The sequence below is a fragment of the Labeo rohita genome, chromosome 18, assembly GCF_022985175.1.
Source record: "Labeo rohita strain BAU-BD-2019 chromosome 18, IGBB_LRoh.1.0, whole genome shotgun sequence".
In the NCBI taxonomy this organism is placed as follows: Eukaryota; Metazoa; Chordata; class Actinopteri; order Cypriniformes; family Cyprinidae; genus Labeo; species Labeo rohita.
Genome location: NC_066886.1, coordinates 32,317,453 through 32,333,606, shown reverse-complemented (window position 1 = coordinate 32,333,606; position 16,154 = coordinate 32,317,453). Strand labels below are relative to the sequence as shown.

The 16,154-nt window shown below is 34.4% G+C and overlaps 1 protein-coding gene across 3 annotated transcripts in view; it reads right to left on the bottom strand.

The window, feature by feature from the left end:
* vaspb (vasodilator stimulated phosphoprotein b) overlaps positions 1-16,154 on the bottom strand; it is a 44,458-nt gene that overhangs the window by 11,670 nt on the left and 16,634 nt on the right. For 2 of the 3 annotated variants that reach the window (XM_051134640.1, XM_051134642.1), the window contains exons 1-3: positions 6,669-6,848; positions 2,280-2,460; positions 2,129-2,189 (exon numbers count right to left, since the gene is read on the bottom strand). In XM_051134640.1, coding sequence (XP_050990597.1) covers positions 2,129-2,189; positions 2,280-2,460; positions 6,669-6,848 — 422 coding nt within the window. Of the gene's footprint in view, positions 1-2,128; positions 2,190-2,279; positions 2,461-6,668; positions 6,849-16,154 lie in introns of those variants that run through there. The other variant, XM_051134641.1, reaches the window with a different exon arrangement.

The following is a 16,154-nucleotide window of genomic DNA, read 5'->3' as shown; positions in this document are numbered from 1 at the left end:
ACTTAAATGCAAACTTAAAATTACAGATGGTATTTCAAGTGAATAAGTTCATAAAAAGCAGGTTTAAGTGGACTAAATGTTTGGAAAAATCTGGAATGTGTTACTAGAAAAAATATCTGATCCATTTAATGGACATTCTGATTAAAAATGAGAAAATTCTCTCAAATGAAATGTATACATGGACAAATTAAACATGCATTTATATATATGAATTATATATATATTTATATATATGAAATATTCATTTCATGCTAACTTAAATAATTCGCTGTCATATAGAACAATTTCACACAGGCTTCTGGGGCCAGTTGCATAAAAGGTTTAGATTAGTCTTAAAAGTTAGTCATCTAATTTTTTCTTTTTCTTTAAGACTGGTCAAAATTTTTTAAATTTGGTTACATAAAAACTTAGATTAGTCTAAGTTGAATCCAAAATATAAGACTGATTAACCCTTAGTTGACTGCTAGTTGGTCAAACTAGTTCTTAAGACACTGCTAAGTTTATGCAGTTGGCCCCTAGACCCAAGTTTCTTGAGTCTAAAGTCTAAATTAGTGAATACAATAGGAATGATCTAGTCTTTGTCACTTTCACAGTAGCTGTGGGGTGAGATGGCAATTATTTGGTGGGTTTACACATTTTGAATCACTCTGAGACCCCTCAAATGAACCAGTTTGTCTTCAAACTTGAAACATGCGATCACAGTAAAACACACAAACAACATGGATACTCTCTGTAGCGACACTTACAAGACTGCAATGTCAAGTTTCATGTTAAGTCAAGCCTCTCTGAGAGCCATTCAAAACATTTCAGTCAAGTCAAGACATGAGTCAACCAGCTCCATGTAAAGTCTTTATCAAGGTAGCCATAACAACTAAACAGTGAAAAAGAGAGAGAGAGAGAGAGAGAGAGAGAGAGAGAGAGAGAGAGAGAGAGCGCAGCATGTTCTGGAATTACAGTCTCATTCCAGAGATTTGAAAAATAATTTCACTAATTTTTTCCACTGCTGCCAAGAATATTTTCTCATGAATGCTCCTGCTATTATTAAGACTATAAAATAGCTTTAAAAATATACACTGCACAGTTCACCTATACATTTCTGCCACGAACATTTGTTACATGCCCAATAGTGTATTTGTTTTTACTAACATCTGCAAGCTGCATTTGTTGTATAAACATTTTTTTTATTAATGCTAATGAACTGATAGTAAGCTAAAAAAAAAAAAAAAAACCCTGCTCCTACTTATAATGAATGCATTTATATAGAGCAGACTGAAACTGAATTAATGTTACAACTGCATTTTTTGCCAATTAGTGGCACATAAATTGTCAGAAGTGGTGCAATACTTGAAGCTTGTTTTAAACCAATAGTAGTTAAAGAACGGTCACATTTGCAATTTTTTGGTGTTGCAAAAAATGCGTGTTTACAATCTGCATCCGGAAATTTTTTATTCTCATGCGTAATTCAAGATTGCATGGATTCCTTTTGAAATGACACAAAAAAATTGCTGGACAACAGTAAATGTGACCTCTAGGAAGCAAATTTTGTCTAGAAAACTCAATCAAATAATACTATAGTAACCTAAAACATCTGTGCTGTAGTCATGTATGTCCATAAACATTTTAGATGATTTTGTACTGTGAGGACTGTTGTACTGTGTGAGCAATGCAAGTTAGACTTCAACTTGCCTGTTTTATGCTCCTCTCCTTATTTTTTATTTACGTTATTATTAAACTGCACAAAGGCCAAAAATGCAACTTAAAAAAAATACAATTTTAAGTTCAAAAAAAGACACAAGGGTTTAATTTTTTGGCCTCCAGTCCTGCAAGAAGAAAGAAGAGGAGAATGAGGAAGGGAAGGAGAGGATTTAAGTGTCAGAAGACCTGACCCAGACTTCTGCCCCATCACTTCAGGGGCTCACGGAAAGCTAAATACTTGAGCGTTAATACCAGTAATCCCTTGAGAGTGTGTGTTTGTGTGTATGTGTGTGTGCGTCTGTAAATGAGGTCAAAGATTGACCAGGAAAACCATGACTTCAGGCAATTCACACAGTGCCACCGGAAGAGAACTAAAACGTCATATAAAACCATTTTGTTACAAACACCACTATAAATGATCCCTAGTTTGTACCTTCTCTGTTGTTCCAACTCTTCTGCCGATGGTCCGTTGGACACGGGTCGTGTGGAGTAACCTAAAGACAGTGCATTTGTAAAAAGTTGTTTAATTATAAATTAAAAGATACAGTCTATTACAATCGTGTGAAAATCCATGTGCGCATTACCTGCATCAGGCATGGAGTTGAGGACATCAAGTGCATGCATCATGCCGTTGGCGAACAGCGCCGCATCTTCCTTGCTGCCAAAATTCAGTCCCCACACCTGCCGAGCGTCCCGCCACTGGTGGAAGTTTGGTGTAGCCTGATTATATTTTATTCCCTTTACAATTGGACAGTTCATCACAACCTGTAGAGAAGAACACACAGATGTCCAAATGTAAATTAAGTCACACATACACAAAGGCATGCAGCTTCTCTTTTATGCCATAGTTAATTTGTTTATTATTCTTTGTGACACTCATTTTGGTGTCCAGATCCAGATCTATTAATGTTATTTATACAAAATTTTAAACGCAATTCATAAACATATTTTCAGTTTATCAGGATTTTTTTGTGGCAATAAAATAATTATATAATGAGCTGTTTGGATTTATTTATAAAGTAGAAGCAATTATATTTAAAAAATATTTTGAATTTAAAAAGACTTGAAAATTTGAAAAGATTTCAAAATAAGTTTCTCAAAATTTCAGACGCATTCTTGTTTAAAAAGTGCAACTGAAAGAAAACAAAAAGCAAGGTTCATTAAAAAAAACTTTAAGACAGAACGCAAATGTGAACAGGCTTTGAAGTCAATGACAGCCAATTTTCATTCTTTAAATTCACTTTTCTACTGAATAATTTACATCATGCTGTCTTTCTCAGCAGATATATGATTATCTACAATTATTTACATTTTTTTCAATTTATTCTAAAACAACGTCTAAGAACGTATCACACACTCATTTTAAACTAGATTTAGATTGACATATATTTGAATGTGCAAAGAGATTTGCTCCTACCCGCCCTTCAACCCTAAAGCTTAAAGCAGATTTGTAAACTTATTTGCATATTCCAACAGAAATAAAACTTTGTTTAACAGATTGTCCAGGAGGTGGCTCCACCTCTGCGGAGCGCACGAGTGCGTGCCCGAGAGATTGCGTGTGTGTGAGCGTTCGCCTTTAGTGAATGTGCTGACACTTCGTTTCTCTGTTTGCATTACAATCATGAATTCCACAAAGTAGAGCAGAGGAGAGAAAGGGAAGAGAGAAAAGAAGAAAACGTCCAAAAAAGCTCAACATGCCAGCCTCAAAGAAACTGACAGCATAGCAGACGCTATGCAGAAAGAGACAAAAGTCACTGAGTCATTCAGACAAAGAGAAATGAGTTCATGGAATCAGACAGATGGACTGAGAAGAGGCAGAGTCATGGGAATGGGGGAGGAGGGCCTAACTGGCACAGGAAATGGTTTGGCTATCTTACAGGAAACAACATCTACTTTAGTAGCCATCTCTGGGGAGCGTTCGCGTCTGTGCGTATAGAGGGCGACAGTGCTGGGAGGGGAAGAGAGAACTCAAGACGCAGGTGATGAAAGGACTGTAAAAATGAGAAACACAGAAATGATATTCTGGCAGTTTGAGGAATATTCCCCCCAGAAATTATATTTTGGTCATTTGCTGACTGATGTTTAAATAGAACGTCCAGACTGCTCTCTTCTATACGATAAGAAAGGATGAATAGTCTGTGCACTATACACTCTTAAAAATAAAGGTGCTCCACGATGCCATAGAAGAACCATTTTTGTCTAAATGGTTACATGAAAAAACCTTTAACATCTAAAGAACTTTTCCCTTTAACAAAAAGTTCTTTGTGGCAAAAAAAAGGTTCTTCAGATTATAAAACGGTAAGAAAGAGATGGTTCTTTAAAAACCATCTTTTGACTGAATCGTTCTTCGCGGAACCAAAAATTTATTTTTAAGAGTGTAGTCTTTTGAAAATATCCGATAGCTTTGTTTGATGAACAGAACAGTATTCAGTATTCACTGAAAGTTATAAGGCAATATTATATACGCATTACTTAGCAAGTGCTCATCCTGGCTGCATTTATTTGATTTGATTTTATATAATTTAATGTGTATTTGATTGCTGGGATGCACAGCGGAATTTTCAGCATCACTACTATAGTCTTCAGTGTCACGTGATCCTTTAGAAATCATTGTAATATGATGATTTGCTGATCAAGAAACATTTCTGATTATTAGCAATGTTATATAAAAAATATTATCATAAAAATAAACATTATAAATTGTGACCCGGAACCACAAAACCAGTCATAAGTGTCAATTTTTTGAAACTGAAATTTATACATCATATGAAAGCTGCCTCTGGTTTATTGTTTGTTAGGATATGACAATATTTGGCCGAGATACAACTATTTGAAAATCTGGAATCCAAAAAAAAAAAAAAAAAATCAAAATATTGAGAAAATCGCTTTTAAAGTTGTCCAAATGAAGTAGTTCTTAGCAATGCATATTACTAATCAGAAATTAAGTTTTTATATATTTAAAGTAGGAAATTTACAAAATATCTTCATGGAACATGATCTTAATATCCTAATGATATTTGGCATAAAAGAAAAAGCAATCATTTTGACTATTGCTACAAATATACCTGTGCTACTTAAGACTGGTTTTGTGGTCACAATTATTAATAACATTTCTGCTGCTTTAATTTTTTGGTAACACTTTAGTATAGGGAACAATTCTCACTATTAATTAGTTGCTTATCACCATACCGATTATTAACATATTGGCTGTTTATTAGTATGTATAAAGCACACATTCTGCGTGACCATATTCTACATGCCTAATCCTACCCAATACCTAAAACTTAAGAACTTAACAACCTTACTATTAATAAGCAGCAAATTAGGAGTTTATTGAGGCAAAGGTCATAGTTAATGGTTTGTTAATAGTAAGAACTGGACCTTAAAGTGTGACCACTTTTTTAAATTAAATTTTTTCCTTTATTTGAAATCAAAACACTTCTGACTAATGTAATGCATCTTTGCTGTAAAATAGCATTTATTATTAGCATTCGATGTATTTTTTTATCTATTCCACTCAATGATGATGGAGGGTAAAGAAAAACAGAAAATCATGGATATGATTGTAGTTTGGGGTTAAATGGTGGAATCATAGACCAATCTGAAGTAGTGGCATAGTGGTTGCAAAAAAGCACTGGTAACAAGTGGAGGTAAATGGGAAAAATAAATATTTTTGTGTCAAAATCAGAATGCAAATAATTTTTATAGAATACTGTCATCAAAGACGCCATTTGAAGCTAAACACAGACACTTAAATGGACATACTATGGATGAAAACTGCTATGATTCCTTTTAAAGCTTAAATTTGACTTAAACAATAGATCTACATAATAATCACATATGCTGTTCATAGGGGATTTACTGTATTAGCCCTACAGTTACAGCATGACATTACTGAAACCTATTACTATTAACTTTTTACATAATATTTATTTATTTTATCTTACAATTCTGACGTTTTTTCCTTGCAAAAGCAAGTTTATATCTCCTGATTTGGACTTTATAACTATGGAAATATGAAATTTAACTCAAAAATATTGAGTCTGTCAGTTCTGAGGGGAAAAAGCCAGAAGTGTGGGATATAAACTCCTATTCTGAACCGCAGGGAAACGAGAGAATGATGAGCTGTTTTTCCTTATTAGAATTGTGAGATATAATCTCAGAATTGTGAGAATAAAGTCAGAATTTTAAAATATAAAATCAAATGTACCTTTTTTTCTTCTGTTATTCCATGGCTCCATAGACTGCCACTTGAACCACTCACAAAAACAACATTCCTGTTTCGGATCTGTAAGACTATCCCCTATCTAATGTCAATTTTGTTGAATAATAGGGCTTATCACTGGGTGACAAGCTCTTGTAATATGCGGGAGAACATTTTGAAAATTACATCTAATCAATATAAATCTATCATCTTTTAAATCTAACTATTTTGTACCGTATCAGTGTAATTCTCTAGCTGTAAAGACTATCTCTCCTGAGTTTTCTGCAACCATGATGCTTGTGCATCCCGAATGTTTACAAACAGATTCAAGTGTTTTGATGGGGTCACTTGTACACAACAACCATTTTCCTTGTGGACCAGCTATGCCATACCTTTATGACTTTTTATGTTTTTTATCTTTGTAACATGGGAAACGCAGTGGAGACATTCTGCTAAATTTCTTCTTGTATTCTTGAGGGGAAAATAATAATATGGCTCTGGAATGACATGAGGTCACTAAATGAATCATTTTTATTTTTATGTGAACTATCCCATTGACACTATAAAAAAAAAAACACACAATAGTGTGATGCTTCTTTTTAGCTGTGGAAGAAAAATAATTCTTGAAGACAGCTGCAAACTACTTTAAAGTGTGAACCGGATGCAAAGTTTGGAATGATCTTTTTTCAGTTGCCCTAAATGTGTCAAATCTCTGCAGTGTAACCTTCAATGAAAAGCAGTTTGTTTGTTGCAACCCCACGCTGTTTACCTGCTGGTCGGTCTGCATCTTACGTCCCACCACTCTGAAGGCGTTATTGCTGGGGTTGTGGTAGATTTGGACCCTGCTGAAAGCTTGGGCACCCGTGCCTGCCGGGACCCACTTCTTATTGCCATCATCGTAGATCATCACGGTGGCCCGTGCCTGACAGATACTTGACTCACTGTACATTTGATAAAAAAAAAGAGAGAGAGACTGACATTAAAAACATTTACAGCACCACCATTCCATATTAATAAAACTGCAAGATAGGAGAGAAAAGCAAAAGAGAAATGGGTACTGGATACAGGGAAAAGAAAGACAAACTGAGGGGGAAGAGAGACTGAGGCATAATGAACAAAGAGACAAGTGTGGTTAGAAATGTGTGAGGTAGGAGGAGAAGTCTGTCTGATCGAAACAAGCCCAGCAAGTACCAACAATGGGGGCAGACAAAGACAGGAAGTGCTCAACATTCCGCTGCTCAGGAGAGAAAGCAGGTTCTAGGAACTTCAAAACTGACCGCGTATCACATTCCCCCAAGTAAACATGCAAAATGAAAATCTGGAATCTGAGGGTGCAAAAAAATTTTTTTTTTTTTTCTCAATATTCAAAACATTGAGAAATCACCTTTAAAGCTGTCCAAATGAAGTTCTTAGCAATGCACATTACTAATGATAAATGAAGTTTTGATATATTTACGGTAGGAAATTTATAAAATATCTTCACAGAACATGATCTTTACTTAATATCCTAATGATTATTGGCATAAAAGAAAAAATGATCATTTTGACCCACACAGTGTATTTTTGGCTATTGCTACAAATAAACCTGTGCTACTTAAGACTGGTTTTGTGGTCCTGGGTCACAAATTTGGAACAAAACTTCTTTAGAATTATGCCTAAAGTTTACAGTTATTTTATATTTACAGTTATTTATTAGTTATTTTTCATATGAAACATAAATGTCTATAACTTCTTTGTGTTTCAATCTGTTAACTTTTTTCACTTAAGCAATAATCTGTCAACTATCTTCCTTTTCAGAAGCATTCAAGATTACAAAAGCAGAGGTTGGAAAATATGTTAACAGGTAATAAATGGCTCGTAGCTATTCCATACATTTAATTTAGTATCTAAACATCCTTTAAAGTGCCCCTATTATTAAAATCTTAAAGTGCTCGCTGTATAAAGCTATTGTCCTTCAAAAGAAAGAGTCGATTTCAAGTCATAAAAACGAGTCGTTTTTAAAACGAATCTTAAGCTGTTTCAAGTTGATCTCAAATTAAATATTAATATTTTTGAGAAAATGACTGATTGTTTTGCTACACAAGACTTATTCCTCGGATGGAGTCATTTAGAGCCATTTGAAGCTGCACTGAAACTGCATTTTTAATCCGTTGAGCACCACTGAAGTCCACTATATGGGGAAAAATGTCCTGAAATGTTTTCCTCAAAAATCTTATTCTTTGCGACTGAAGACAGAAAGATATGAACATCCTGGATGACAAGGGGGTGAGTAAATTTTCAGGATTAGTTGTATGTGTTGTGGTCGCTCGACTCAGCTTGTATCTGTATCTGTTTGCTCGCAATTTTCTAGAAATGTGTTTTTGAATAGTGAATGTTTGTCATTGTTATTACTTGGAGTTCTGATAAAGAATCCAGCAATACGTTGGTGCACAAACTGCAGTGCTTTATCAATACATTTCTGCATTGGGTTACAGTGCTGGGAGTAACGCATTACAAAAGTAATATTACAGTAGTATATTACTTTTTGCTGTAACGCAGTTATATAATGCATTACTAAAAAAATTGGATAATATTATTCGGTAAAGCAACTTACAACAACATATTTAACTCAAAATTAAGTGGTGAATTTACCAACACTGCAAAACAGCACCAGAGAAAAAATTCAGAGGGTAAAATAGTTTGTCTAGTTCCTGTTGCTAAAATTCGATGGTTGAGATGACTGAGACAGATTCTACATATGTGAGATGGACACACTCCGTTATTTTTAGTTCATCAGAGAGAAGCATACGAATGCAAAGTCAGGTCTAAGTGCGACACCAAACTCCCAACATGGAGAAACAGCATGAGTAACAAAAGACTATAGAATAGGCCTATCTTAAAGGGACTTTGGTAACACCTGGACTGACACTAACACTGAGCTAATGGAGAGAACTGTGGGGATGGAGAAGATAAAGTTAGCGGCGGATGATTGCAAGCAAACAACAGAAATAAAAAAAAAAAAATAAAATCTGTTTTTATTAAATCAGTCTATAAAAAGGAATGAATACCCACAAAATATTTGTCTTAATTAACAAAACAAAAGAAAAGGACTGAGTGACAATGCTGAGTTCATTTTTGTGTGGCACGGCGCTCTACAAACAAGTTCACGGAAAGGAAACCAAGATAACAAAAAGTGCATCCTAAAATAAAAGCAAGTTTCGAATGATCTGTATGACCAAAAATGCATATTTTGTGTTTCTGCTGTTTGATTGCACCAGCGCCTCACACACACATACAGCACTGCACATTGCAGCCTGTTCATTATTAGAACAAAATATAGTCAACCAAACATATAGATACACTGGTTAATTTAAATAGTCCATAGGACAACCTGTGCAATTCAGCCTAAACTCGGGCCAAGCACATATTTGCTTATGTGAAGAGAAAACACTAACACATTATGAAAACATTTAAAGGAGTAAAGTTCACTTCCAGAACAAAAATTTACAGATCATTTACTAACCCCCTTGTCATCCAAGATGTTTGTGTCTTTCTTTCTTCAGTCGATAATAAATAATGTTTCTTGAGGAAAAAAATTCAGGATTTTTCACCATATAATGGACTTCAATGGTGCCCCCAAGTCTGAACTTCCAAAATGCAGTTTAAACGCAGCTTCAAATGTCTCTAAACAATCCCAGGTGAGGAAGGAGGGTCTTATCTAGCAAAATGATTGGTTATTTTCAAAACAAATTGACAATTTATATACTTGAATATTTATAATTGAATATCTATATACTTAACCTCAAATGCTCATCTTGTCTAAGTCTGCGTGAACTTTTCCCATTTTTTTTCCCGGTTCAGTCAAGACAGGGTGTGTCGAAAAAAACTCCCATCTTGTTTTCTACCCCAAATTCAAAATCATCCTGCATTGCTGCAGAAGTACTGACCCAGTGTTTACAAAGTGAACTTGCAAACGCCCTTTACAAAAAAAATGGTAAAGCGGCGATGTAGGATGATTTTGACGAGACGGGAGTTTTTCGACATACCCTAACTGTATTGAACTGTATTGAGACGAGACAAGACGAGCATTTGAGGTTACAAAGTATATAAATTGTCAATTTGTTTTCGAAAATGACCAATCGTTTCACTAGATAAGACCCTTTTTCCTCAGCTGGGATCATTTAGAGACATTTAAAGCTGCGTTTAAACTGCATTTTGGAAGTTCTAACTTGGGGGCACCATAGAAGTCCACTACATGGAGAACATTCCTGAAATGTTTTCCTCAAGAAACAATTTCTTATCAACTGAAAAATAAAGACATAAACATCTTGGATGACAAGGGGGTGAGTACATTATCTGTAAATTTTGGTTCTGGAAGTGAACTTCTCCTTTAATGCATTTAAATTGGACTCGTGCCGAAGAGGTTCTGCGTGAGAACAACACCGTTTGTGCTTATCTGTGTTTAACCAAAACTACAATGTAACATTAATGCAGACCTACATACTGGTATCTAAATATGATTTTATAATTTTTTGCTATAGTAGACCTATCACACTCCGCTGGATATAATGAGAAGTAATAAACTAGCCTACATTTTGGCATTTTCAGAAAGTCTAGTCACACTTCTGTAGATATTTTGGTTAAAGTAATTCAAAAGCTTTTTTTTTTTTTTCTTTAAATATTTAACGCCAGTTACTTTTTCCCCCATTTATTGATTGACAAGTCTCCTGTTGGGAAATTGGGAGTAAACATGATGTTACTGTATTCTAGACTAAATGTGAACATGCATTAATTCATCTTACTCACAAAAAACAGATTCAGTTCCTCAAAAAGAATAAAAACGGTGAAATGCAAACTCAGAATATCACGCAACCCTGCAATAATTAAATATTTTAAATAAAACAAATATCTTTATCTACATTACTTTAGATAAACTAACATTTGTGCTTCATTTTTTTATAGCTGAAGGGTGGTCTCCTGCATAAATGTACTTTTCTTTCAGCCTGAGGTGAATTCATTTCACTTTTGGTGTAAAATGGCTTTTACATTAGAATTGTTTTAGATTCAAAACAAAGAAGCTGCCCCGATTTAAAAAGTAACATAACATATTACTTTTCTATAAAAAGTAACTTAATTAGTTACTTTTTCAGGGAGTAACGCAAAATTGTAATACATTACTTTTAAAAGTAACTTTCCCCAACACTGTTAACTAATAATATAAAATGTATTACATTTTGGAAGTAACTTTCCCAACACTGTTGGGCTAATGCATATACCATGGCTGTTAGGGTGTTTACCACCGAGCTGTGGATTAGAGTAATGGTGATGGGTGTTCTGTTTCCAAAATGTGCTGCACACAGTAGACCAATCACAACAGACTGGGTCATCGGACCAATCACAGCAGATTAGCATTGTGCAAAGGAGGAGTTTGGACAAATGATTCTTTGACCAAAACATTTGGGAGTCGTTGTGAAAAATAAATGCATATTACAAGACAATGAAAGTGTTTTCTGACCTTGCATGCATGTCAACCTGTTGTTAGGGACTCCCAAAACCAAAATATGAACCTTTCATAATCCATACATTTTTTTTAATAAACATCCTTCACATGAAAAAACATCTCAGCCATATAAAAAAAAAGCTTATTAGGCAAAAAAAATGTAAATAACAGTCACGGCCATATTTATACAACCACTAAGGGTAAAAAAAAAACAACAAAAAAAAAAACAAAAAAGACAAGTTTTGTTTTTGGCTTAACGAATCCTTTCAGCGATCCACTGACAGCAGACACAGATGGATTTGTCTGCTACTAACATATACAACAAGGACTAAGACATCACTAAGCGAGGGCTGTGATGTCATACTCATCATCTTACTCGTGGTGTGCGCATGTGGCGGCACATTTGTGCCTGGACTGTTTATAATGTCTCTGGAGAAACAATTCTGACACAAACAAACCGTTCATCTTCAAACTCAAATGTGCTGCTGCGCTGGCTCCTTGTTCACATTCTTCCATGCTTATTAAATTAAATCTTTTCACCTACACACAATTACTCAACCAGTGGCAGATTTTTGGAGCCCTCTGTACAGAGAAAGTAGAAAATGAATAGACATTTATAGCGGTTGCATAAAATATTGCCACTTTAGGTCCTGGGAACAGAAAATTAACTTCAAATACACTCTTAAAACTCTCATTAGCTTATTACATTTGTCTCCTAACAACAGCAGACATTCATGCATCATCTGTAATTGTAATATTTTTTTCTCCTTACTACAATGCTATTTTATGAGCATTTTTAGTGGAACTTACATTAAGATTTCTTCACTGACACTTCTGTTTAATTAGTAGCCAATTACACTAACATTGCATAAATTCTATTAAGGGAAAACTGTCTGTCAAGACGGAACTGGCATCACAACTGAGAAACAGTTATTAATAAACAAAACAAAACAAAACAATAAATAATTTAAGTCATTTTTAAAGTAATTTGTTAAAAGAAAAATCATATAAATTATTTTACACAATTTGAAATGCTTCACTGTTTCACTATTTGTTTATATTTTAATACATGTAAAATAACAAAATATATAGAAATTGGATTTTTAAATTCAAGATCTGACTACTAGGAGAAAGGTAAAATAAATTGTTTGTAAAATGCATTATTATTATTATTTTTTTTTTAAATAACAGTATTAAAATTAAAAAAAAAAAGGTGAAAAGGTTTTAATGAAATAAAAATGCCCGGGACACAAAAATGACCAAACACTTATTTAAATTTCTATTTTCCTCATTCTCTCTCTCATTTTTTTTTTCCAAACTGTGATACTATCTTCTCTTCCCGTTACATCACTCAGAGGCCACAGCCCACTTCCTGCTCCAAGAAATGCCGAATAAGGACTGACTGTAAGGCCTGCTGAGTGGTTGGTGCACACACACACACACACACACACACACTTCTCGAGCCCAGATGTTGATTGCTGTTGGAGGGGGAGCTTAGGTTAACCAGATGGAAGGAAAGACGGGATAACAGAAATCACAGAAAGAACAGAGGATAAGTAAAGGAGGACAGGAGATCAGGATGAGCCTGGCTTAGACTCAGCCATACTGTTATGAGAAATAAATACATTTTTAATATGGGAAGGCCAAGCTGGAACTAGGGACGAAACTGAGTGTATGCAGTGAATTATTTATGAAGAGAAAGACACGCACACACACACATACTGTACATAAACAATTGCCTTCATGTACAGATGACAAGCAAATGCAAACTGTAAAGTGTTCATGATAGTAAAAGTACGTATAAAACAGATCAAATATATTCACAACATGAACAGCATTATTCCCTCTTGACCCAATGCAAAAACAAGCATACAGAAAAATGTACATTTTACGGTTGTATTTTTATTTTTATTAATATACATTTTGTATAAATTCTCAAAGACATTTAATTACATTTTTTATTTATTCATGGTAGATTTAAATCCATGCCATATCATGCCAATTTAAATATAATAATATGCAGTAATAAAATAATAAATAAAAATAAAATAAAAATAATAAAATAAAATAAATTTTTTTATTTTTAATTCTTCCAATATTGGATGTTTAATTGTTTCTGTCCATTTTAATTGCCAATTCTGCCTGATATACATTGGTTTTCATTTCAAGTTATTGTTCATCCTGGTTTTATTGGTTAAATAATCTAAAACCTAGCTGGATTTGGTCTTGGAAAACCCATGGCAAACATATATGGTCTATATACACTCAAAGTAGTGGCACAACAATATGTGACCCTTAAGTCGCTGGGGTATATTTGTAGCAATAGCCAAAAATACATTGCATTGGTCAAAATTATTGATTTTTCTTTTATGCCAAAAATCATTAGGATATTAAGATCATGTTCCATGAAGATATTTTGTAAATTTCTTACCATAAATATATCAAAACTAGTAATATAATATGCATTGCTAAGAACTTAATTTGGACAACTTTACAGGTGATTTTCTCAATATTTTGATTTTTTTTTTTTCACCCTCAGATTCCAGATTTTTAAATAGTTGTATCTCAGCCAAATATTGTCCTATCTTAACAAACCATACATCAATTGAAAGCTTATTTATTTAGCTTTAGATGACGTATAAATCTTAATTTTAAAAAATTGACCCTTAAGACTGGTTTTGTGGTCCATGGTCACAGTATCAATACATACTATTTTTAAGTTTTAGCTGTGTTTTCAGTAACCCACTTTGTCCAAAGTTTAAGTATGCTCCTCTCTAGATACTATCAGCAATTTAAACCTCATAACAGACTGTCTCTACTTCAAATAAATACACAACTCCACCACAGAACCAAAAATTGCCAGTTTCCTAGCAATGAATGAGTTAACAGGAAACTGCAAAGCCCGGCTGAAGAAATGTCTGTATAAGGCTGTGCAGACAGCTGCCCTTGAACACTAACAAGTAGAGTCAAGCCCACTAATGTGTCTCAAACTCTCTCTCTCTCCCCTTCATCTCTCCTTTAACGTCTTAAACATGTTCTGTTCCCCTCCGTTCACCTGGTTCTCTAGCTCAACGACGGCACAAAGGGGAAGTTAAGGGCTGAATGGTCACAGCGTAATTACAAGTGACTCACTAAGGATAAGATATGACAGAGACTGGCAGATGAGTGTTTGGACAAAAGAAGAAAAGAATGTGAACTCAAGAGACTCATGGGACTTGAAGGGTCTTTCCCTCAGCAGAATGTGTCATGCTTTATAGCCGTTTAGATCAGCTGTCAAGTCTTGCTTACAGAGTTGTAACTCTCTATGAGTTTTGAGTAAGTTTCAACAAATGCTCACACAACAGGTCTCCTGGTCAAACAATAACTGAATGGTATAAATAGAAATAAACAGCTAGGCTAAAACTATTTTTAAAAAAAAGCTTAGAGAAAAAGAATTTTAAAATCATTCAATATGAACAATGTTGTTAATTTTATTCGTATTTCAACCAAGAATTCAAGGTTGAAGAGAATGCATTCATCTACATTAAAAATGGATTTCAAAATCAAAACTAAATTTCGATTGCTATAAAATATTTTGAGGTTGAAAGAAAAAAAATAATGTTTTTCATGACCCATCACTGCGGTCCTCTCCAAGTACGAAAATTTTTGGATGCTTGTGTCCATTTATAATTATAACTGGAGAAAAAAGCATATTTCCATGGCTGAAATTCTAGATCTGCTTTTCCACTCATGTAAGTGACTTCTAATGCATTCTGAGAAGCTATAATGTTGAAATGTCTAAGTACAGGCTGCTGGAAATGACATAAAAACAAATCTTACACACCACATATGCGTCTATACCGGAGTGCCAAAACTCAAATTTTATTTTCCTCTCTACTGGCCAACGTTAAAGAGTTATTTCAAGAGAATCTACTACTTTGCTACACTGCTATGTCACACAGATGTCAGATTCTGCTTCTAGCATTTCCAGAGAATCATTACAACCACTATGTTTTTCATTAACCACATTTCCATATTAACTAAAAGACAGAGCAGCATTATGCAGCCGGGAAGTAAAACTTTTGGTAATCACTCTCGTGAAGAGGACGTGTGTGAGGTGGCTTAGTGGTTTAAGTCTGGAAAATACAAAGGTCACTGGTTCAAGTCCAGAACTGGAAGAACCATCATAGTTGAGCACGACAACTAACCTCATGTTACAGAGGGACCATGGCAAGAATAACCTGCATGGTATTAGCAAGATACTTCCAAGAAATACGATTTTATAATTGCATGGTAGACATCCAAGTAATAGTATTACTATGGTTTAAAAAAAAAATCTGATATAAAAATCAGTATGCGAGTTGCAAGATAGCAGCATTACATACTGTCGCATTAAAACATCTCAAGTCTGGAGTATGTTAAACCGTTTTTTTTTGGTTGGTTTTTTTTGCCTTAAGTACAATGACTTATTCCCTTGTACTAAGGACTTAAATAAATACATCCAAAAGTTAAATTGGTCATTCAAAGCTGAAATTTGAAGGAAAGTTTGTGATGCCTGTCAAAGCAAAGCACAGCTAAACAGCTTACTTGCTTCGCTCTAGTTACGGTAACTTTTCTCTTTGTCCCTCCTCTCTCACAAGTCTCAGCTTGTTGTTCGAAGTGCTATGGGCTACAGCTTTAAGAGTCTCTGTAAGAAGCACTGAATCATGCAAGAGTCACCTTAACATTTCATTTAGGCTTTTTCCTCTTTAAAAAATCATTTCTCAAAGCAAAACAATCCCAAGCACAATTCCAAGT